Source organism: Aulostomus chinensis, chromosome 20 (genome assembly GCF_037954235.1).
Source record: "Aulostomus chinensis isolate RoL2024-O1b breed Wild chromosome 20, RoL_Achi_v1.0, whole genome shotgun sequence".
Lineage (NCBI taxonomy): Eukaryota > Metazoa > Chordata > Actinopteri > Syngnathiformes > Aulostomidae > Aulostomus > Aulostomus chinensis.
This window is the reverse complement of record NC_141339.1, coordinates 4,417,176-4,442,500: the sequence shown is the minus strand read 5'-3', so window position 1 is coordinate 4,442,500 and position 25,325 is coordinate 4,417,176. Positions and strand designations below refer to the sequence as shown.

The 25,325-nt window shown below is 41.4% G+C and overlaps 1 protein-coding gene across 1 annotated transcript in view; it reads left to right on the top strand.

Annotated features, from left to right (window-relative positions):
* opn5 (opsin 5) overlaps positions 1 to 23,836 on the top strand; it is a 57,773-nt gene extending 33,937 nt beyond the window's left edge. Inside the window, exons 4-7 of the mRNA XM_086190238.1 lie at positions 14,298 to 14,468; positions 15,119 to 15,453; positions 15,552 to 15,796; positions 17,781 to 23,836. Coding sequence (XP_086046364.1) covers positions 14,298 to 14,468; positions 15,119 to 15,453; positions 15,552 to 15,796; positions 17,781 to 17,847 — 818 coding nt within the window. The 3' untranslated portion in view covers positions 17,848 to 23,836. The remainder of the gene's footprint in view (positions 1 to 14,297; positions 14,469 to 15,118; positions 15,454 to 15,551; positions 15,797 to 17,780) is intronic.
* Positions 23,837 to 25,325: the final 1,489 nt, after the last annotated feature.

Genomic DNA, 25,325 nt, shown 5'->3' with positions numbered 1-25,325 from the left:
ACCCACAGCAGCAATATGGCGGCGGTACTGATTTTATGCCAGCTGACTTCAATCAATGGCCATGTAGTATTATAGAGTATATAGAATATTGAAAACTTGATGAATTAAACAGTGCTGACCCTTACAATTCCCCCAGGGTGCATTCATGAGTATTAAAGCAGCTGGAGGGCTGGAGCCTCTCCCAGCAGCTGTTGGGCAAGAGGCAGGGTTCACCCTGGACAGGTCACCAGTCCATGGCAGGGCCAACATAGAGAGACAGACAACCACTGGCTCTCACAACCTGGCCTACGGTCAATTTAGAGTCTGGATTAACCTAGTCCCCTCTTGATGTCTTTGGACTGTGGAGGAAGCTGGAGTACCAGAGAGAACCCACGCAGGAACAGGGAGAACATCCAGACTCACACAGAAAGATCCCGTGCTCCAGCCAGGAGTAGAACCCAGAACCTTCTTGCTGTGAGGCCACAGTTCTAACCACTGCACCACTGTGCCGCCCGCATGGAGAAGTCCTGGAACTTTATAGGTAAAACTGTGAAAAGCCCTGAATTCATTAAATGAAACTAGGGCAAGACAATCAGACGTTTTCTCCGTACTATTTGAGAGTCTTTGACCTTGTCTGGCTGGTCTGCCTGGTTTCGACGCACATCACTGGGATGTTGCTGACCTGTTTCTGCCCCGTTCTTTGGTACTCACAAGTAAACAAGGACCATATGAGCACGGAGTGAATAAATCTGCTCATGAGTTTTCCCCACAGCTAGTTGTCCAATAGTCCCATTTTTTTTGGGGGGGGGGGGGGGTTGTTTTTAAAAAGTCGACTTTCCTCTCATGCCTTGTGACTGAATGATTACGCCATAGCTGATGAGTTGTATTCAAAGGTTTTGTGATCCATCAGTTACTGCAGTGAAGCTGGAACATCCTGGTACACTCCTGACCTAAATCAGCCGTGGGTCTTGGCCAACCCAGTCTCATGTCAAAATGTGAAAAGGCTACGTTTGTCCACAGTGCAAAACGTATCAGTTCTATGATAAAGGCCTAAAAATTGTGAAATGGGTACGTTTTTTTCCCCCTATTCTTTTCTATTGGAACGCTGGTAGGTCATGTGACTCTTTCATGCGGGCCTCTCCAAACAAAAACATGGCGGCCGCTCCTGTCATTTTTCGGAGGAAAGTGCCTTATTCCAAGATAATTTTGATTTAATAAAGCATTCTGATGACATTTACAGAGAGAAATATACATCTTGTTTCATAATCTTCGCTCAGTTCTTGTGTATAATCTTTGGTTTTCTCGTTATTACGATGAATCTTTCACCTCTCGGAAGAGAGTCGTTACAGTGTCACGTTTTCTGTTGTTGCTATGGTGGTTGCTAAGGACGCCATTACGGACGAGCGTCATTCCAAGATAGGTTTGATTTAAAAAAGCCTTTTAAGGACATTTCTGGCGAGAAATATACATTTTATTTCCATAATATTCACTCAGTTCTTGTGTACAATCTTTGATTTGTTCGTTATTACGATGAATCTTTCACCTCTCGGAAGAGAGTCGTTACAGTGTCACGTTGTCTGCTGTTGTTATGGTTCAAACCACAGAAACCTAAATGGCGTTTGTTATTGTATTTTGTCTTTACATTGAGTCGTTATCTGAGTTGATAATATATTTGTTTGATTGTTGACTAATAAAAATAATATAAAACATATTGGCCGAGGAATTACCATCAAAATAGAAAATAGCTACGCTTTTGTTGTTGTTTGTGCGATTGTTGACTACAGCTGTTCGATAAAAATAATATGAAAGTGCGCCAGGAATTCCATATATCCGCTTCCGTGGAAGTCGGCCCTCCTGATATGTGTATTTTTACTGCTCCAACAAAGCTGTTCCTCTTCATGGGTAAATCAATCATTCAGGCAATCAATAAATGAATGTCTCTGATGCATATACAGTGTGTACTGCATTACAACAACACCTTGATCCTTCCTTTTCAAAGGTTTTATTGTGTTTCTCTTATCAGGTGTTCAAAATGATTACAATAAAAATAAATATTTGATATTAAGCTTTGTTTCAAACAATAATAATTGATCAGAAATGAGGCCTGATGGGCTGATATAGCAGGCTTTGTGCTGTTCAGTGACACCTGCTATAAAAAGGAGTCAAGGCGGTCTTAAAGATGTGAATATGTTCCAAAGATCATTCTTCATGTTTGTCGTGGAACAAGATTGGTGTCAGGCCTTTTTTCAAAGGAGCTCCAAAAGGCTCACTTAACCCTTTGAGGCCTGACTGAGACATGAGGCCTGTTGACCTTTGACCCTGTGGCTCTTTTGCTCTCATTTGGCCTCTACAGTGGATACAGACCTGAAACTTGGACTGTGAGGCCTCTAAAATTTATAAAATCATAATCTGGTGGAATAATTCTATAACCCCCTCCCAAACAGGAAGTAGCTTCAGGAAGGAGGGAGGGCTTCAAAGTTTTAAATTTTGGTTTCTGGCAGAGGTGTGAACTCATCCCAGAAATCTCATCTCATTTGGAGTAACTTTGACCAAGTTATGATGCTTCATTGATAGACATTACTGGACTTTGCCACGCCCTTTACGGACAGCAGAAAGGACTTAAGGGGGTCAAACCACCACAGATGAGATCCTTATGGAGGACAGAACAACATACTAAAACTTTCAACTTCCTAGGTTCAAAGAGAAAAAAACTATCCCCTTGTGAAACTGGGCAAAATCAGGGTCTGTGACTTCTGCACTCCGAGAGCCTTTTGGAGCAGAATTGAGGATCAAATCTGGGTTCTGGTATTTCTACTTGGGCTACATACACCAAACTTTACACACATCACGCAAACAACAACAAAAGCGTAGCTATTTTCTATTTTGATGGTAATTCCTGGGCCAATATGTTTTATATTATTTTTATTAGTCAAGAATCAAACAAATGTATTATCAACTCAGATAACGACGCAATGTAAAGACAAAATACAATAACAAACGCCATTTAGGTTTCTGTGGTTTGAACCATAACAACTGCAGAAAACTTGACACTGTAACGACTCTCTTCCAAGAGGTGAAAGATTCATCGTAATAACGAACAAACCAAAGATTATACACAAGAACTGAGCGAAGATTATGAAACAAGATGCATATTTCTCTCTGTAAATGTCATCAGAATGCTTTATTAAATCAAAATTATCTTGGAATAAGGCACTTTCCTCCGAAAAATGACAGGAGCGGCCGCCATGTTTTTGTTTGGAGAGGCCCGCATGAAAGAGTCACATGACCTACCAGCGTTCCAGTAGAAAAGAATAGGGGGAAAAAAACGTACCCATTTCACAATTTTTAGGCCTTTATCGTAGAACTGATACGTTTTGCACTGTGGACAAACGTAGCCTTTTCACATTTTGACATGAGACTGGGTTGGCCAAGACCCACGGCTGATTTAGGTCAGGAGTGTACCAGGATGTTCCAGCTTCACTGCAGTAACTGATGGATCACAAAACCTTTGAATACAACTCATCAGCTATGGCGTAATCATCCAGTCACAAGGCATGAGAGGAAAGTTGACTTTTTAAACACCCCCCCCCCCCCAAAAAAAAATGGGACTATTGGACAACTAGCTGTGGGGAAAACTCATGAGCAGATTTATTCACTCCGTGCTCATATGGTCCTTGTTTACTTGTGAGTACCAAAGAACGGGGCAGAAACAGGTCAGCAACATCCCAGTGATGTGCATCGAAACCAGGCAGACCAGCCAGACAAGGTCAAAGACTCTCAAATAGTACGGAGAAAACGTCTGATTGTCTTGCCCTAGTTTCACTTAATGAATTCAGGGCTTTTCACAGTTTTACCTATAAAGTTCCAGGACTTCTCCATGCGGGCGGCATAGTGGTGCAGTGGTTAGAACTGTGGCCTCACAGCAAGAAGGTTCTGGGTTCTACTCCTGGCTGGAGCACGGGATCTTTCTGTGTGAGTCTCCATGTTCTCCCTGTTCCTGCGTGGGTTCTCTCCGGTACTCTGGCTTCCTCCCACAGTCCAAAGACATCAAGAGGGACCAGGTTAATCCAGACTCTAAACTGACTGTAGGCGTGGCTGGGAGAGCCAATGGTTGTCTGTCTCTATGTGTTGGACCTGCCATGGACTGGTGACCTGTCCAGGGTGAACCCTGCCTCTTGCCCAACAGCTGCTGGGATAGGCTCCAGCCCTCCAGCTGCTTCAATACTCATGAATGCACCCTGGGGGAATTGTAAGGGTCAGCACTGTTTAATTCATCAAGTTTTCAATATTCTATATACTCTATAATACTACATGGCCATTGATTGAAGTCAGCTGGCATAAAATCAGTACCGCCGCCATATTGCTGCTGTGGGTGGACCGAACAAACAGGCACTGCAGCAGTTCAAAAATCCTGCTCCCACTTACTGGCCATATGAATCACCGACAGCTCAGGTGTTCAAGGCGTTACGTGTGATCACAACACAACGTGGCGTTAGGAGGTTGTGGTCATTTCATGTAGTTTCTGACATTGCTCGTGCCAACATATCTTAACAGGTTTGATGACATCTCATCACTGCATGCTGACATTCAAAAAAATAAATGCTACATTGTGGACTGCATTGTTCTGCTCACTACTTTAATTAAGACATGAGACTGGGTTGTCTTGGCAATCCCTAACGTCTGACGCTGATGTACTGAATATGCAGAAGTTCTTGTGAGTCGTTTAGGTCTCTCAAGTCAAGGGGTGACTGTAGAAGTCTCATAATTGAGTGGTAGGATGATGCTGAACTCTATTTCCTCTGTTTAGTGACTGTCATTCCAGTTTCATTTATACAGATTCTTGCATTTTAAACCTCAGGCCGTCCAATCATAAAAATGTGTTCCTTCCTTTTCAGGTAAATGCTGTTGTTTTGTGTTTGCTTTTTATTCATTGCTTTTCAAAGTAGAATCTGTATAATATAAACTGAAATCCAATTCCTTCAATTTAATTTTTTTACTTCTCACATTTCAAATTTATATACAAAGGCAAGAAATCTCCTTTTGTGTGTCTGTGATTTGATTATCTCAACAACTGTTCATCTGATAAATGTCAGCCTTTATTTGTGACTGGTGCCTTGAGGAATTGCCAAGTCTGGGGTCAGGGGTCAAGCGTTTGATCTGACAGTATGAATGACAGACTACGGTTTTGGGACAGTGGACTTGAGTCTGTGTGACTTTGACGCTGTCTGTCTGTATGTGGTGATCAGAGCAACCACAGCTCAAAGATGAGAGGACGACAGACGTCTACCCTTCAAATAGCAAGGACTGCACTGACATTTCAACAGCCTTGAGGGTTTTCTAATTTACATGTAAGAATAAAATCCAATAAAACAGGATAATATGTTTTCATTATAATTACACTGCAATATACAGCATGATTAAACAGTGTACGTCCTTGACCGTGCAAAGACGTCAAACCACATGTAATGACAAACAACAACAACACTAGCAGTATTGCAGGGGTTACACAAAATAAAAAAAAAAAGAATAATACTGCACTGTACATGAATTATTGCACAACTATGTGGGGGGGGGGGGAGTGGATGATACACTTGACAGTGGTGATGGGGGAAAAACTGTCCTTTCCTCTGTTCATCCAAGACCTGATACACCTGGAGCGCCTGAGGGCAACAGTTGAAACAGGTGGGAGCCAGGGTGGGTGCTGTCGCTTGAGGCTTACTTTGCTCTGTAGAAGCAGCGAGAGTGGCAGATGTCTTTTTTTAAATGATCTTTGAGGTTGTGTTTATTACTCTCCGCAGCTTCCTCCTGTCTGCTACAGTGCAGCCGGTGTCCCACACGGCTATGCTGTAAACCAGCAGGCTCTCAAAAGAGGAGTAGAAGGTCACCAGCATGTCATTTGTCCTGAGCTTCCTCAGGAAGTGTGGTCACCGCTATGCTTTCTTGATGAGCACCATGGTGTTTGTAGTCCAGGACAGGTCAGCATACCTGAGGGTACAATGGAACTGAAAGTTTTGGACCCTCTCTAGGGGGGTGGGGTCTGAAGTGTTCTTTTCGAAATCAAAGATGATCCCCTTCAGTTGGTTTGGTTGTTGGATTTTGTGGTGTTTAGCGGCGAGTTGTTGCGTGAACACCAGGCAGACTCCTCCACAGACCAGGCAACACAGAAGCTAGAGCAACGAGTGAGGGGACGAGTAAGGTGAAAGGAGCTGAGTGTGTGGTACTGTAAATGCTGGTGGACTGCAGTCATTGAGGGTGTCTGTTGCCAATTTGTTAGGTACAGAAATGATGGGTTGTTTCCAGGAAGGATGGGGTGAAATTTTATGTCAGAGAGTGCGATTAAAGATGGTGGCAAATACCCCTGAGCATTGGTCAGCACATGCTTTGAGCGCCTTTCGGGGTACAATGTCAGGCCCAGCAGCCTCCCTGAGGTTCACTGTCCTGAACACTCTCCACGCATCATACTCTGTTAAAGAGAGTGGGGGCGGGGGTGCCGAGGTGGTGTGGCTGTGCTCAGTTTTAGTGCCAGTGACACACCTGTGTTGTGCTGTGACATCACAACCTCTGAAGTTGGGGAAGTTCTGTCTGCCCTGGTTGTTTTGAAAGGTGTTCTTCCTTCATCCTCTTGCAGCCGTAGCACTCTTAAGTCCCCTCTTCAGGTCACCCCTAGCAGCCCTACACAGACTTCTATCACTTGTAAGATGGTGCCGCGCAGGAGTGTCGTGGTTCTCCTGTTAAAAGCCTGCTACGCAGTTTATAAAGCAACACTGTTCTCCTGCTAGTAACTCAGCAGCAGGACAATGCAGGGAGTTGTGTTTTTAGTCTGTTTTGCCTTTTTACATTTGAATTTAAGAACATACACGTTTATATATGTGCATTAACTGCTTGTTTAATTTTTTTCATCATTGACATTTCTAGATTTTGTGTGTGTGTGTGTGTGTGTGTGTGTGTGGAGATGTCACAATGTATGCATTCTTGTGGTAGCCACCATTTGCTTCTTCCAATCTGAGTGTTGCCTTCGATCACAGCGGTGTTGTCCACAGATATAATAACTGATAATGATTTATCATGAACCTAGACTAACTCAAATATTGGGTTTGGGACACAGCCTGTCATAACGGCCTTAAGCCAGGAGCCCAGGTGAAACAGTTCGTTGATCAGAATATGAGAGGTGAAAATCTGAGCGGTAGCCTATAAATAGTAGCCGTTCTGATAGAAGCATCCACCGTTGACCTGTTTGACTTCTATGCAAACTCGTGGTTCAAATCTATGATGGAGGCTGGCTTTACTGTGTCTCCGTACAAGTCTCTCCAACTCCAAACATGCGTTGCTTTATAAACTACAATAAACTGAAAATGTCATCTTTATTTTTTTTTTAAATCAAAGTGTTTTGGGGTTTCTGAGCATCCGGCTGGAGAGAGAGATGATGTGGATTATACCATACAAGGTACTTGAGCATTTGCGAAAGACTTTTCCGGCAGTTTTGCTGATTTATTCCAGTAGGTGTTGCTCAAAGTCAGTCTCTGTTAGCTTCAAGCTAAATATACCTGGCTATTTCTGCATTGTGGAGTCACAAAGAGGTAATAAGGGAGGGGAAAATGTCTTCAGCAACATTTTGATTGAAGAACAGCTTTATTTTTAATTTGTGATAAAAAAAAAACATTTGATCGCTAATCCATTTTTTAAAATTTGTTTTTGTAAAAGTTCTCTCCTGAATCAGAGTTCATTCAACTTCATGTTTTTATGATGGGTCAAATTTGCTGCAGCACCATCTTTACTGCGCTATAAGCGCCTACTGGGAACCCCCGTGAACACAGGCAGAGCACACATCTTAACACGCTTTACATTTTTGATGATTTGCAGTATGTGATCTTTACAGGGAGGCAATCAGCAAGACACCCCGCTGCTCTAAAAGAACTTCCTTCTTCATCAGCCTCAATTTTGTTGAAGGCAAATCATCAAATCAATACACTTTACATGATAAGGCTCTTGGCATTACAGCAATCAAAATGCTGGGTTTGGCTTACTGTAAATGGAAAGAGCCCACCTCATTAGGCTGAGGGTCTTTCTCATCTTTTAGAAATTGTTCAATTTTAGTTATCAAGGAGCAAAGCCTTTACCCTTTAATAACTGTGTGTGTGTGTGTGGGGGGGGGTTCTCGTGAGATTTTGCTGGAAATCTTTTTGCTGGTGATAGTTCAGATGCTGGCAATGTTGCTTGACGTTTCAGCGGAAGATTGCTGTCGTGATACAACCTAATTCATCTTCATAAATAGGGTTGTAATTACGCACATTTTTTAAAAGGTCACACCCAACGGTTAAAATTCAATTTCAGCAAATATTATAGTCCTTCGTCAATGATGTATTTATGTCATTACCTGCAGGCTGCAGCACGGGCCGTTCTTTCCACGATGGTCAATGGGGCCCTTGAATGCTGTATTGCAGTATTTGCTGCAATGGAGACAGAAGGACATAGATCTTTCTGGTCATGCTGTATCTGAGCAGGACAGTGTCTTGAAAGTGTGACGAATGCTAGTTGTATGAATCTTCTTTGATGTACAGAAATGTTGGATAAAGAAAATAATTACTGCATTCATTGAAAAGTCATATTTTCATACGACACACAATGCATGATTGCACGCTCATGTCTGTTTTCCTCACTCATCTTCCTGCAGTTGATTTGCTCTCATCAAGCCTTTCAAAGAGCTTCAATGACATGGTGGTCTTCTCCTGGATGACTAATAACATACTTCTCAACGCACACATTTTTGTTGTCATTTTGTAGAGCTATTTGAAGCCATAAATATATTGACAGGGAATAATAAAAGGGAACGTGACAGTGGGGGCTAATGACGCTAACCTTATCTCTGGGTCAGGAGAAGCCCATCACATCCACATCATGAACAATATCCACCCCTATTGATGTTTTCTGCCATTCAAGACCGGCACGGAGGAAAATTCTACAACTCAGATTAGTCTTTTCTTTTTTTCACATTCTAAATAAAGCATTATCGCATTTTTAGAGCATTAAATTCTGCTCCCCTTCTATAAATTAAACTACAGTAGTAAAATCATCCTGTCCAGTTACAGAAAAAAGTTACAATATGCCACTGAGTATTCTCTTGAAGAAGTAATATGTAAAAGAGTGCGACATTCTTGTTTGGACTGTCATTTTTTTGTTTGGACTCAAATCATGTTTTTTTTGGGTTTTTTTGGAAGTGTTCCTTTTCTGACGTTTTGTGTTGTTGGTTCCCACTTTATTTTGAAATGACTTCCCTCTTGTTTTTCTTCAAAGTGTTGCAGTTAAGGGGCTACATTTAAACCCTGAATGCGTCATAGCTGGCGTGATAAGAATGTGCCCTTGTATTCATGTTTTGAAAGTTCCTTCAGATGCAGCTGGGATTGCAGCCCTCTTTAGCTTAATGTGGAGGAGGCAGCTGATTGCAGCCCAACAATCCGAGTATCATTCATTCCGTCATTTTTCAAAATAAAACAGAAACTAAAAAAAACGAAACAATGACTTGTTCGTTCCCAAAAAATGACTGAACGAATGATACACGGATTCCCGACATATCCCATACTGCATTTGGCACCAGCCAAGAGCAGCAGGAGCATCAAGTTTTTGCTGTGAGACTGTAAATATGACACTCTTGTAAGTTTTGATAGAGTTTTGATCACATGAATATAACCACCTAGACGAACCACGAAGACATCTAATTATCCAAATAACAGCTGCTTCTAAAGCTCCTGCAACAACATTTCAGGTTAAGCTGCACTCTTTCTGGCAGTAAGTACCTTTCTGCTTACCACTGTATATATTTGGGGCCTTCTTCCTCCACGCAATCAAATTTGTGAGTGTGAGAAAAAAAACACTTTTATTCGCGTCATTTGCGCAAACTCTTTCCCCCGCGAGGAGAATTTATTTCCGCCATTTATTTCCATCATCAACCATGGCCGACGTTACAGCCGTTGCTGGCTTGTACCTGTTGGAAGTGGAAGTCCCAGATACGGCGGAAAACCAAACGCCGATCCATGGCATAATCTGGAGGCACACACAGCTGGGTAAATTTCACCGCCTCTCCAGGGACTGCGCCTGGACGACCATTTATTACTTAAGGCTGATGAGGGCCCAGTTCGATGACCTGTTGGCGAGGATCGGTGGCAGGATATCACGGATGGACAGCAACTACAGCCGCCAGGACTGTTGACGTCAGTGACGTCAATGACACCAGGGGAATCTCAACGCTGATAGGCTCTCTCGACACAACGTCACGGGAATTTGTCGCTCAAGTTGAATATTTTCAACTTGCGCGCCCATACACGGTTACATCCTTTAGCAATGTGAACATAAACGTGTCTCGGGCCCCATTTAAGGACCTCCTACATCCTCTGTGTGTGCAGAAGCGTGTAGTCAGTCACATTAATCGATCCTGGGTCGCTGCTGAAACAAGCTTATTGACAGCACATGCTTTCTTTGAGAAATTATTTTTATGCAAGATTTATTTTTCAAGGTACGATTTACAAGGGGATAATAGCTAAGCCAGACAGGGTCAGTGCTTGTACCCTAACACCTCTTTGTTCCTTGCCGAGGCTCCTAATCCAATTGTTTAATTTCAGCAACTTTGACTAAGGAACAAATTTTGATGGCGAGATGAGTAGGAGCCAAAACAACAAGTCTTTTGGGGTCTTGGCAAGAGTGACAAATCGGAGGAGTATGATCTGAATTTTTACATTAGATCAAATAATTACATTTCTGTAAAAGCAATTGCTCTTCCTGACAGACTAGCACACATGACCACCTGAGCCAAACCATGATCCCCTCAGCTCTGTGGAGGTTTGCGGTATCTTTCAGTGCATTTTTCTAGCTGGCAGATTTAGAGTTTGACTCAAAGTTCAGGAGTCACAATTATCTCTCAGGGTTAAGGACAAAGTAAAACAGACCAAATATTCAGCTGGATAAGGGTGAAAAAAAAAAACCTCTAAATCTAATTGTGGCCAAAGGGGCAAAAAACAGTCTTTGTTTCCTCTGTCCACCCTGAAGCACAAACAGAGCTGTTTCTATGGAGATGCTGTCAGTTTAACGCATGATGAGGAAAAGAAAAATATGGTCCTCAAAAAATACAGATTCATCCTGTGGTGATTAAATGATGATGAAACTGCTACTGTAGCTGCGCTGCTGTTTCACATAGCGAAGGGCGTCAGTCCGCATAGCTAGGAGGGCTGAGTGGTAGTATTTGAATGTTTTTAGAATGTATTCTGAAATATTATCCCAATATTTTTAAGTCTCCTCTTAAAGCAGTCCATTCATGGTTAATTCGACCCTTTGATACGTACGCCACCCACGGGTACTTTAATGCTCCATGCATGACGTCAGAGAGGTGTTTCACCTCAATGTCCCTGTCTGAACCAGCAAGAGGATCCATCCATCCATCGTCATCTTCCGCTTATTCCTACACATTAAGGGTCGCGGGGGGGCTGGAGCCTATCCCAGCGTCAACGGGCGAGAGGCGGGGTTCACCCTGGACAGGTCGCCAGTCCATCGCAGGGCCAACATAGAGAGACGAACAACCATTCACACTCACATTCATATCTACGGTCAATTTAGAGAATTCAATCAACCTAGTCCCCAATTGCAAGTTTTTGGACTGTGGGAGGAAGCCGGAGTACGCGGAGAGAACCCACGCAGACACGGGGAGAACATGCAAAGTCCACACAGAAAGATCCCGTGCCCGAGCCGGGACTCGAACCCGGAAACTTCTTGCTGTGAGGCCACAGTGCTAACCACTGCACCACCGTGCAGCCCCCAGCAAGAGGATGATATACCAAATTTCAAACAATGCATTTTATTGATTTGTTGAGCTCTGTGACTCCGAATGTGCGAATGCTATTACGCCTTCAAACATGTGAGCAACCATGTGCGAGGGTTTGCAGGCTCGCACATGGTTGAATTTGGATTTAGCAGAGAGAGCAATAAAACAATTGCCTTATTATATTTCATGCAATCTTGCCTCAAGAGGTTGGGGATGTTTACTCCTTTTATGCTTGTTGGGGGTTGAAATGCCACATGGTCTCTGGCCTGTCCTGCTTTCAAGAAAGAGCTCCCACATCCGAAATCCACCACAACAATGGCAGTCACTGTGGTTAGCAGAGTCTTGCATAGTTATAGGCTCATAGTCTATTAGGTCTCAGTAAAGAGGCTTTAAAATATCAGGCCACTCTCGTTGATCTTTTATTTCGTCCACTCATCAACTGTTCTTACCCGTTCTTTGTCACTCCCCTTTATGCTGGTAGATCACGAGTCAGTCGTCTCAGGAGCTGTCACATGTGTTACTACCTTTGAATCGGTTCACTGTTGTCGACACTGTAGAATACTACCAGTGTGTTTTTCAGCAAAGCTTTTGGTTGCTATGATACAGACTCTCAACTGAAGTACACGGCAGCGCAAGGAAGAAAACTTTCTCTGGTTGCTCTGCATTATATCAAAACTGAATCATGCATGGAGTTAAGAAATGGCGTGGGCTCGAAACTTATTTGCATAGTCAATAATCTGGTTCAAGGAATCCTCCATTTTTTTGTTTAGCACTCAAATAGGATTTAGGGGTTGGTCTTCATGGTACTTGCCCTGCCTTTCCTCCATTGGGACTGGCCGACTGGGGGAAAAGTGCTGGAGATGAGCATAGCCCCGCGCACACACACACACACACACACACACACACACGCACGCACACACATGCGCGCACGCACATTTCCCATGTTTACTTACACCTTTGTGTTTAAATGTCTGCTGCAGCCTAGCCAGCCCGAAGCATATTACATGTGCTGGTTTTGTCAGAGGATATTGGGAGACTCTAATCATAATTTGTTGGGTTGTTCCTTACTTTTGTCCTCCAGCAGTGGCACAAGTAAACAATGTTCAGCCCAGATGATGTAAAAAAGTTCCAAGACAAAGTCAACTATGATGGTCCCTCCCTTGTTGAAAAGGGTAAAACACTAAAATACAATATCAGAGCAAGGATAAACTATAGGAAAGACCTCATCATAAAACATGCAGTTGTTGAACTGCAGTTGGTACTAGTAGTACAGCTTAGTAACATTTGAATTATTTCTGCAAGACTGTTAACTGACTTTTAAAAAGGCACCAATTCTCCTTGGCAGGCCTTTTCTTTTTTTAGTCTCTTCATGTTATCCTGGATTGACTGGATCACGTGGAGCTCACCTGTACCATTGTTGTTCTTGTCACTGACAACAGACCTCAGTGACACTGTTTGGTCATGCTGTTGAATCGATTGGGGAGATCAGAAGCCTCTCTGAGCTTCACTTAACTGCTAGGAGAATTACTTGTAGTTAAGTGGAGAGTCAATCCATGCGTTTTCCAAATTGCAGCCTCAAACCTGCAAGAATCCCTCATCATGCTTTGATGTTGCCTTCAGGTGCTCTCTCGCCTTTCCGTCAACAACCAGGGTCATCAGAGCAGACTTCAGACTATCTGCGGCATTCGAGGTCATATGGCTCATCGCTACGGGGGCTTTCAAGCAACCAAAGGGTTGAAGGATTGATCCTCACTGTGTCCTTCAGCAAGATACTGAAATCCTAAGTGCCCCTGATGAGTAGGTTTGCCCCTTGTGTGGCAGCCTCCAATAGTTATATCAGTGTATGAGTGTGTGTGAATGGTTGTATGAGATGACACTGAAAAGAGCTTTGAGTCCAGCTACGGTAAAAAGGCACTTTATAGGAATGAGTCCATTTACTCTGTTCCTAACGACATGTGACCAGACCTCTCCAGAGTACCGCTGTCGGATCAAAGGTCATTTTTGTCTTTCCTTCTCTTCTCGCACTTTTGGCTCCCAAAACTCCTTCAAGCTTGGTTGTGAATGTGAATATTATTATTTTTTTGTTACGTATTAAATGGAGAAATATTCATCTCGTTTTTCACAAGCCACATTTGTTCTGAGACACATTCCCACACCGAAATAGCGTTTCTTTTTTTTAGACAGAAACAAGTTTTTTTCAAGACGTGTCTCCTTGATACAATGAACAGGTTTCTGTTTCTTCTTTTTTCGCAATTAAAACTCGTTTTCTTGAATGAAAACACCTGAAGAATTGATACTAATCCGTCTCCCCATCTCTCTCTCTACCCTCTCGCTCCTACTACCTTCATCCAACGCTGTTTTTCCTTTTCCTTCTCCACTCCCACGTTGCATTTCTCTTCCTACCCTTCCTCTATGTGGTCCTTTTGTTCTGCTCTTCTCTCCTCCCATGTTTCCCTTTCGTAATCCACATCCTCCTCCTCATGTCCTTGCTTCTCCTTTGCTGCCCTCTCAGTGACAGGAAAGCCATTTTTTGTGGTGTCTAGTTTCTCCCACCGCTGGTTGTTTGGTTGGGAGGGCTGTCAGTTCTACGGCTGGGCAGGCTTCTTCTTTGGATGTGGCAGCCTCATCACAATGACCATGGTCAGCCTGGACAGGTACCTCAAGATCTGCCATCTCCGATATGGTACGTCATGATGTCATCCAACAGAGATCCCTAAAAATCACATGCAGACTTTGACAGACTAACATGAAGTGAGATCAACTGAGTTGAAGTGATATTGTGAGATTTTCACCGCGCCAACTCCCAGAGATATTTGTCAAAACAACATTGGTAAAAAAAAAAAAAAAAGTTCTCCCAGTTAATGCCGCCTCATAAAACTAGAAAGACTTTTAATGATGTTTTGGCAAAGTACAGTTAAAAAAACAATTATGTGAATTTAATTGAATTTCAGTTTGATAAGGTCTTATAAAATAAATTGCTACCTACCCAACTTGCTTTTTTAAATTGTTAATTTAACAGTTCCTAACAAAGTAGAAAACAGAGGACACTAAACTGAAACATTTACCGGACAAAATTCCTTCAAACTTTCTTTTCCTGTAAATCTTTTAAAGTTGGATATGAATTACTTGCCTGATGTGTCGCTTATTGAAGAAAATATTCTTGCGTCTTAAATTGAATGTAATGATTGGATCGCTAAGATTTTGCTGACCATGAATGCAGTGGAAGAATGGTTTTTTTTTAGATTTTTTAGAAATTTGATTGTATTTCCACTTGAGGCTCAGACCAGTTGTGGGGTCGTTTTTTCATCTTTCTATCTTTTCTTTCATTCACAGGCACATGGCTTAAACGCCACCACGCCTTCCTGTGCTTGGCCTTTGTGTGGATATATGCAGGCTTCTGGGCCACCATGCCTCTGATAGGTTGGGGAAACTATGCGCCCGAACCCTTCGGGACCTCCTGCACCCTGGACTGGTGGCTGGCGCAGGCCTCTGTTTCTGGCCAGACCTTCGTCATGGCAATCCTGTTCTTCTGTCTCATCTTCCCCACCGGCATCATAGTCTTTTCCTACGTCATGATCATCTTCAAAGTCAAGTCCTCTGCAAAAGAGGTGTCGTGCTTTGATGCTCGCATCAATAACAGCCACAATCTTGAGATGAAACTCACAAAGGTGGGTGAGGGGTGTTTGGAAAAGAAAGGAGAGTGTCTCATTCGGGAATCTTGTAAGAATAAATTTCCGATCTGAACTTGCTTTGTGTCCACTCCCAGGTGGCAATGCTGATCTGTGCAGGCTTCTTGATTGCCTGGATCCCTTATGCAGTGGTGTCAGTGGTGTCAGCGTTTGGCGAGCCGGACTCAGTGCCCATCCCTGTGTCTGTAGTTCCCACCCTGCTGGCCAAGTCTGCAGCCATGTACAACCCCATCATCTACCAGGTGGTGGACCTGAAAAACTCCTGTGCAAAATCCTCCTGTTTTAGAGCCCTGAAGAAACGCAGACATTTTAGAAAGTCAAGGTAATACTAACTGTGTCATCGTGCTTTCTTTCCTCTTATTGACTTTAGGCATAACGCCGTCCAAAAATGGCGCATCGTTTTGGTGTAAGCTAAAATCAGGAAAGTTGAATTAACAGAAATCATTTCTTTTACAAAAAGTGGTCCTAATACTTCAGGTTAAGACTTGTAAAACAAACATGGGGTGTATTTGTTATTGATACAAAAGGTTTGTCAGAGTCCCTCAGAGGATAACAGTTGCAGTTTCATCTTCCCTCTCTGTCAAAGAGACCAGGGTTTTGTTGTGAGAAGACAAAGAGGAAAAATCTTTTCAGCCTTCGCCATAACAACTTTTGAGTGAGGAACATGTTGAGGGAAAATACAAGCGGCGGAAGCTGACCAATCAAAATTCCTGTGTGGTATCAACATAGCACCCATGGCCTCACTGTTTGTGGAGGTGTTGGCTCCGCTGTAACTATGATGCAAACGAGGTAAATGAAGCCTTCAACCTTTTCTCCAACATCTAAATTCTGTTCGTTCATTGTGCAGCCAGAGCTTCAAGAAGGGAATGTAGCGGGATGTTGACTCTACTGTTTTAAGCATTTAAAAAAAAAAAAAAAAAAAATCTTTTGATGCACAATATTCTCCCAAAATGCAAAACATAGAGTATGAATATACCATAACACAATAGCACACAGGAAACAGTTTAACACAGTCAGGAAGAATAGGAACAGTTCAAAGAAATGTTCTGAGACATGTATGACAGAAATAGTCACTGTTTCTAAATAAGAAACAGAAATTATATAATTGTAAATTTTACCGTGTGTTTTATCTGCATGCACAGCAGTTTAAGAAAAACTTTAATAAAGGGGAAAAAAAAAGGGTGAATGTGAGTTTGCCGGGATTTGGTTTGGGCTTTGTGGCAAAAAAAAAAAAAAAAAAGCCTTCTCACAAAATTATTCTTCACTTGAATTTTTAAAACTATTTTACCAACCATTATAACCAAAATAATTTCAGTATTACATTTAAAAAAGAAGTATTTTTATCAGGGAAATCAGTACTTGGCACCGTATTTTACTTTTACTATTTACTAATATCACCTATGGTCGTTCCCTCCAAAATTCCAACTTTGAACAAAATTCACTCCAGTGGATCTGAGGACTTTTTTTTTTCCTGCAATGTCTTTTCTAGCTGAGATGATAAACAGTCATGAGCTAAAACCATGGAATCGATGATAAAGAGCATTAAATGCGGGTTACACTGTTTGTACAATATTATTTATATTTATATGAGATTACACAGATGTAACCTTCAGACAGGTCACCATTTATGATGTCCATGAACAATGCCTCATCATGATAAAAACAACTCCAGCCAGAATCGGAACCCACTCTTGGGCTGGAGTTGTTTTTGTGAGCATCTCCGGTGGGTTTTATTTTGTGGAGGTAAACATGGAGCTTTCCTTTGCGTAACTTTTCTCTGACGTTTGTGAAATTGGAATTAAATGATTTTGAGTTGAGGGGAAAACACGCTCCTAAATTTGACAATGAATGGCTTAACAAATCCAACAAACATGAACTCGTCAAAGCAGCTGAATATTCACGTGTGGTATTTATTTAGTCTGGGAAATCTAATATAACATGAGCTTCAGTTAGCCAACAATTGCCTGTCGCTTGGCTGGTTACCGAGGGTCGACCTACTTGCTGGAGCAGTAAACACGGTTTTATTACATAGGAGTCAGACCACAAATTTTGAGTGACGTAAACACAGTGGTTGTATTGATTCATTAATCTATTTAGCATTTTGCCCTCCAATCCATTTAGTCTGTAGCTGACCAATAGCTGCAATATCACCCTCAAGGACTCCCTGTTCCCGTGCAGTGATGCTGTCAGGATTGAGGCGTTTTGGCCTGAGATGCGTCCCCTCTCGGGTGATATTGCTGCTGCTGCTGCACACCGATATGACCTGTCCTACTGTCTGACTGTTGCCTGTCTTCACGTCCCCGCAGGTTCTACACGATCTCAGGCTCGTTAAAGGACACGCCACCAGCCAAGGAAGCTCACATTGAGATGTGAGACAGACACTAAGACTGTGTGCCCCTCTTACCTCCCCTACTTGGAAAGTTTGCCTTGATCCCTGCCCCCTGTGCCCCACACTTACCTAATCACATGCTGCCTGTCACCTGCTATGACATCATAAACAGCCTCACCTTTTGTTCCTGAGTCTTGCGGCTTGTTTGCACCCACACTGGATCTCTTTGTGCCTCCTGCAGCTCCCCACCTACCGCGCTTCCTCGGATACACATCTTTCCCAAGAGGTTTTCAGTGGTTTCAACATACAAGTGTTGTCGTGTAAGCAGCTTGATTTTTCAGTACCACAGATTAACTGTCAGTGTTATAGAAATAGCACACGTGTTAGCAACTCAGTACGTTGTTGGTTTGACTCGAGTCTGAGCACTTTAGAAGTTTCTCACTCAAGTCCACTCACATCTGAAGACAAACATTTTCTGTGAATAAAAAAAAAAACTGCAAAAGCCTGAAATTGCAATCAACAATTTGAAATGTGACATTCATTTTAAACTCTTGTAAATCCGAACTGCAAATTCAAAACAGAACATACGAGCCCGATGTGAGCAATGCTACTGAATTCTGGATGTCATTGTTCAGCTCATAAAATCCTGTATTTATTGCGTGTACAGGCTGTTGTGTTTTGTACTCCTACATCTGTGGCTTGTGTACACTTCAATGTTTTTAAAAAGCACTGAATCACTTGAAGTTGTGTTTTTATCAGCTGTTAGAACTGCACACATTGAAATGTTTTTTGAGGTTCCGGTCACTCAAAGCTGGACCTTGACATTGTATCAACAGGGTATTTTGCAGGGCTGATTTCTTTCTGTTGTTGTTCTTGAGTGTTCACAAGTGAGCAAAAAAAAGAAAAGAAAAAAAGATTACGTACGTTTAGTGCATTTTCCTCGCAAAACAACACAATATGCATCAATAACAATTAATAACGGTTACATATATTATGTGGGTTGTTGCAGGTGAGTAGACATACAGCGTTCATACACATGAAAAACTTGTTGTCACAAAGTGTCACAACTGCCAGACCTACAGTAGTGTTGATAGTCTCAATCCAATTTTCTCCTTAATTCAGTGGTTTGTTTTGTGAAAGACAATCTTTTTCATGACGCTTTCAAAGAAGTTCACATTTGGCGACATTTATTTGCTTTCTTGAGTCAATCATAGGAGGAAATTTGTGTAACTCTTGTGTCTATCAGGGAATTTCTGCAAAACAAACAACCTCAGCATAGCCCGTGCAACCCAAACAGGCGCAAAACCAGGACGTTCGACAATGTAACGTTTGACATTTTGGTAACATTGAGTAGCTGGTTTGAAGCACTGGCAGTGTTACCATACTTCATGGGTAGGCAGTTGCTCTGGGCTCCATCTGTCAAAGAACTTTGTGAATTTACTTCCATATATGTATACAGTATAATTCAAGTGTGTATATGCCAGAGTAATTAAAGGCCTGAGCCTGAAGGTACTTCAGGCGAAGACCCTATTATGTTTTAATTCCCAATTTCTAAGTATGTTTGTCCGATTTTGAAAAATACAGATTCACTCTTAACATACTTACATGAAGTTATAAAAACCCAGTTTTCACCGCACAAACGCAATCATTTTACCAGACTTTTTTTTCTGGAGGCGTACAGAGTGACACACTATCAGCCTGGGTTACCTACATTGTTGTCTAGGGAGGAACAGCGTGGTGTGAGGAGAGAAGTAAGGGTAATACTGAGCAAAGTTACGTTGGCTGTGCAAACAAATGTCACATGACAATTTTAGTCAGGACACTACTGACATCATTCCCTGTATCCATCTGTCACGTGACCCCCAGCGTGACAAGAATCTTCCATCAATCTCCTTCTCTCCCTGTTAACGAAAAGGTGAATCACTGTATTTTCCTAATCATTCCCATCGTTTCCTTGTTGAACCTTTTCCCTGTTTGAAATGAGATTTCTTTTTTAATGTTCATGTATGCACTTTCAGGAAAGATAAGCAATAATCAAACAACTGAAAAGTGCAGTTCTGTCTTGCTCCATCGATCCACCATTCATAAATGACCGCTAGTTCAAAAGCATACAATTGTTTTTACTCTTGTAAATTTGGTAAAGAAGAGCAAATGGATCTGCTTTCATTTAGAGACTTTGACAGTCTGTTAGGGAATTTCTGCACGACCAACAACCTCACCATAACCCATACAACCCAAACAGGCGACACACATGTAAATGTCCTCTGAGAGATCCAGCACAGAAAAATGGTTCTTGAATTCTAATCTGTAATACGAAAATACATTTAAAGTGGAACTTTGTTTGCTTTTTTTTTTCAATCTGGACTCTATTAATTGAGTGATGGAAATAACCATGTTTGAAATCACTCCAGTATGGAGCAAGGGCAGAGCCGCCTACAGCCCCACGGCAGCTATAATGTAATCCGATGTGCCAACTGGCTTCCATCACGTTAAACCGTCCAAGTCAATTTTTTTTCCACACTGACAGGCTCAGATTGTTACTGTAATTAGTCTGACAACTTAATGGAAAGAAGAAATCAATGTGTACAGCAGAGAAGAGAATTTAGCTTTAAGACAAGGTACTTTGGATGTGTGTGTGCCTTTGAGCAGCAGTAGTCATCCTAGTCGAAATTGCCACCACAGACCTGCGAGTTGCTGTGAATCATCAGGAGCGTGAGCCTCCGTCTGTCGCACAACGAGCAACAACTCCAGCGAGTCCATGTCAAAATAAGGTTGTCTTAAAGCTGCTTGCAGTGTTGAGAGACATTTTGTCACTACGATTCGGAAATGCGGAAATGAACTCATAAGTAAAACTAGATTTACGCATTCTGTAATCAGTACACTCTAACAACTTCCTGCAAAAGCTCAGCTCTCATGAGATTTCACAGCGAGGCTTCTCGCTGAGTGAGAGTTGGACACAGACCACAACAAACGTGGCGGGATCCAGCCGAAGGTTCAGACCGATGTTTTTTTTTCCCTTCATTATGTTGTCAGACAATTCTAATAAGAATCTGAGCATGTCAGTGAGGAAATAAGATGCTTTCCTTTAGCATAATTTGACATTAACCAGTTGCCCCATTGGGATTACATTACAGCTGCTTTTGAGCTTCAGGCAACTCTGCCCTTGCTCCATACTGGAGCGATTAAAAAAAAATAAAAATCTGTTTTCATCACTCAGACTAAAATTAGTCAGGATAATGAGGTCCTGTCTGGATGAAAACCAAAGTCCCCCTTTAACTCTGTTCATCACTTTAACCTATTAAATCCTGTGTGAATGAAGGATTCTTATGCAGGCTTCAGTGCAGTCTGTTTGTTCTGGACATGATCTTTCAAACATTCCACTTACGTATCAGAACTGTTCTTACAGAAGTGATGTTCTGCTGCTAGTTGTGGGTCATTACTGTCACGTGTGCTCCGTTGACAGGTTTTTGTTCCCCTCCCTTTGGCAGCACTCGGCAATGCTTAGACCCTGAAGTGTTAGGACACACTCCTCTGTCTTAAACACCGGACCGGCCCGATTTAACCACAGCATTGTCTGAGAAGGCTTAAACACTTCAGGTTCTCCAGCAACCTTTTGGTGCCATTGATCCTTCGCATTTAAATCTCCCATCAGTCTTCCACCACGTCTGTTTGGACTGATTTCCATGTGTTGCAACGGGTGTTTCTCCCGCTCTCACATTTTAACTTTAACGTTTAACTGATGCAGAGGAGCAATGTTATTTTTCTCTCATCACAGCACAAAAGGGCACATTTAGCTGAAGTGTAATGGAACAGGTTCATTGGTAAGATTGTTCTTTAACAAGTAACATCTCAGACTCTGGCTTAGAACCAAACATCATCCCTTTAAAATGTTTTTCTTTGAACCCAATCAGTCCTATTCCAAGGCACACTAGGAATTTCAGATCAAATATATGCAAACCCTGCTTTTGAAAGCTAGTCATTGTTTTTTACTTTGCAGGAAAAAAAAGTGGCTTCAGGAGAGCCTCATAAAGTTCAGTGTCAGTTACTGTTTCAAGAGAAACAGAGACACCCCTCACTTTGTCCGGGTTTTTCACTTCAGCGATGTTTTTGGTTTGTTTTTTTGCCTTGAAAAGATTTTTGGTGAAAATATGTTGACCAAATATAGTTTATACTTAATAAAAATGTTTCGTTGGTAAATTGCCTTTTTTTTTTTCCAATTGTCTCAAATGATAAAACATAGAAAAACAAAGCTTAGCTAATAAAATGATGCAGGAATGAGTCATACAACCCAGAAATAACTGAATAGTGTTCCTTCATCTCAAAGTTGTTTTTTTTTAGCAAAGAGGATTTTTTTTTAACTATGAAATGAAATGAAATATTACACTCATGAACAGTGATGCTTTTTAAGTGTCTTAGCAAATGGCTAAATGAGATTACAGAGGATGTTGCAGATACTAAATGTCCCAATGTCAAAAAACAGAGGAAGCACAAAACTAATTGTGTTTACGTGCATGTGTGAGTCATGCATCCATAGTGTGCTACTGTACGTTAGCAAAACGTTAACTTTGTACTTCCAATGGTTACATGCACACTTAAAAAAAAAAAAAATCAGAAAAGTTATGTTAATTTGTCAGAATTATCTCGTAAACAATACATGCAAGTGTCATACATCTTTGTTAGAGCCACCGAGTTTATTTTTGGCAATAACTTAAAAACCTTGTTCACCCCTTTTTGGAGGGAAACCATGGCGATCCTACAAAAATTGGCATTCCCTGAAGCACTCCATTCCAGGGAGTTGCAATTATCAACCAAGCCAATAATTTATTGATACAGTGTCGTAAAACATGTAGAGAATTGTAATGATTGAAAAACATTTTTGCCCATATGACAGTAAAAACATGTGTTTTGTTAAATTCAGGAATGTTTTCAGAAAATGTATGACAATCATCAGTTGTCAGAAATCATCAGCGCCAAAACAGGCTTCAAGAATAGACAATACCTTCGTACTTGCACTTCAATGCAATGTCACATCAAATATGCTGGTTCAAATTAAACTTCAGTGAGGGACTGCACAATGGGAGCATTTTACATTCAAGAAGTGATTTAAGTAATATTGATTTTAGCACTTTGTTGGAATACAAAAAAATGGGTGTTCATGTTATTGTCTGTAAAATTTGGTGACAGTGTTTCTAGATAACTTTTACAACACAGACTCCTGCAATGACTATTTTGCACCAACCTAGTGTTACTGAAGTCCTGCACAGTCTGTACTTTATATATTTATATTATTAATGACATTCCCAGATTGCTTGAACCTTCATGACTCTGCTTGCATTTAAATGTGTTGTCAATAATCACAAATGAGCTGATGATTGACTATTTTTTTAAGAATGTTATTTGGTTTCTTTGGTGGGTAAAGGATGTCATGTGACTCTGTATCCTGTCTGTACAAGGTTGACGTTACCACGGAAGCAAAGAGAAATGTGAGTTTTAATGTTCCAGAGGATAAACTGAGCTGAAAACTTTGAATCAGGACTTCAACTGATGATTATGCACACTGTAAAGTATCATAAAAGGCTGGAGTTTGTTTGCTCTCAATTGAAATGTAAAATTTTAACATTCTGAAAATCAAAAGCTGTACATATTTACAGAATAAATGTTTGTAACTGATGTGAGCAGTCTGGCCTGTCGTTAGATGTTGGAGACGAAGATGCTTTTGTACGGTGTCAAACCGAATCTCAGGTATTGGATTGTGAGTTGGTTTCGTCGGTTCCTTATCTGTTGGTTTATGAGAAATTATGTTAGTGCCAAAAATATGTCGCACATAAATGCTGCTTTCACAATTTATCATCAAAATTACTTTTGTTTCTCATGTCTGTTTACATATTTAGAGACTGATGTGCATTGTTAAAACTTGGATTTTTGGCCGTCCATTGTATAAGAACTGACAGCAACATTATGTCTGTTTAAAAATGATTAATTTTGATTGACACTCATGACAAAATGCTTGCCATCATTAATTTACCATATTCCATTAACACACTGATGTAAAAACAAAAAATAAAGAATTTTACTTTATTCGTCTAGCTTGGCTTGATTTTACTATTTCATAAACATATAATTTTGAATGGGGAAGCTGATTGATCGAATGGACAAGGTGAGTAGCCTCTCAAGCTCAAGGGCCCTCCGAGACTCCAAGGGCCGGATGTTTCTGAGACTAGAGAGGGCAGAGCCCGGCTTACTCACTCCAGCAGCTTTGTTACATGGAATTTTCCACTTTTTCCACTGAGAAATAATCTAATAGCCCTAATTTCTGATCACTTTCACTCCAGATTTGTTGTAATGTACCAGTACTTTACTCATTTTTTAAATTTGATAATGAAATAAAAAAATATATAAATATATAAAATATATTTGTAACACCATACAAAAAATAAAACAAAAACAATTCCTACTCATCTATGACCCTCATGAACTCTCTGAAGGGATCTCGGTGTTGCTGTCCTGTCAATCAAACTATGATTCTGTAATCTGTACCTGCAACAAATGTCTTGCCCCCTCAAATCAAAATTTTAGATGTTGAAAAATAAACACTTTTTGATATCCTCAAAAATTAACATATTACGAGTTGACAAAATTATCTGCAGTAGCAGAAAAATCCACTGAAAAGGTTTGTCATACAGTACAGCAACAGCTTCCTCTCATCCCTCTGTTGCTCCGCTGTGTGTGTGTGTGTATCTTCTCAGGCTGCGCGACGTGCGCGCACACACACACACACACACACACACACACACACACACACACACACACACACACACACACACACACACACACACACCCCTCCCAACCCAACCCCTCAATCAACATCCAATCACTGTTTGGATGCAAATGACCCAAGATTGCACTCGGAACATGACGTGTGTCTTTCTCTGTCTCTCTTAGGAAAATAACAGATTACCAACAAACTGAATATGGACAAGATTTCCTCCAGCAGCTGAAGCATCCACTGGAAAAGGAACAAATGAGATGATAGGTTTCTGATGATAGGGCTCTTTCCCTCATGAGTCCGTGCTCTGTTTGTGTGCAGTCTCACACAGCACCCGGCGGAGACCCCCACTCACCCTCCCCCCAGCTAAACATCCAATCATTGTTCGTATGCAAATAACCCGGTGTCAGATTGTCTTGTTTTTCTTTGTTTTTCAAGACTTGGTGAAGGGATTTTTTTCAATAACTCTGCCTACCCTTTTTAGTTTTGTTTCTATTGGCAATAGTGAGAAGTGTTCTTGTTGGGTTTGAATATATTTGATACAGGCCATCCAATAAAGGCAAAGGTCAAGTTTTTAGTTGTAATCTGATGAGAAATAATTGTTTTTAGGTTTTGTTGTTTTCTTTTTTAATTTTTCCCCAAGGGATTGCCCCCTTATTGTAGTCAGGGGGTTTGCGTGCCTCAGTGACCCTAAGAGTTACAGAAGCATAGCCTTCAGGTGGGACAGGTGGGACCAAGTTGGACAGGTCTTTGGGT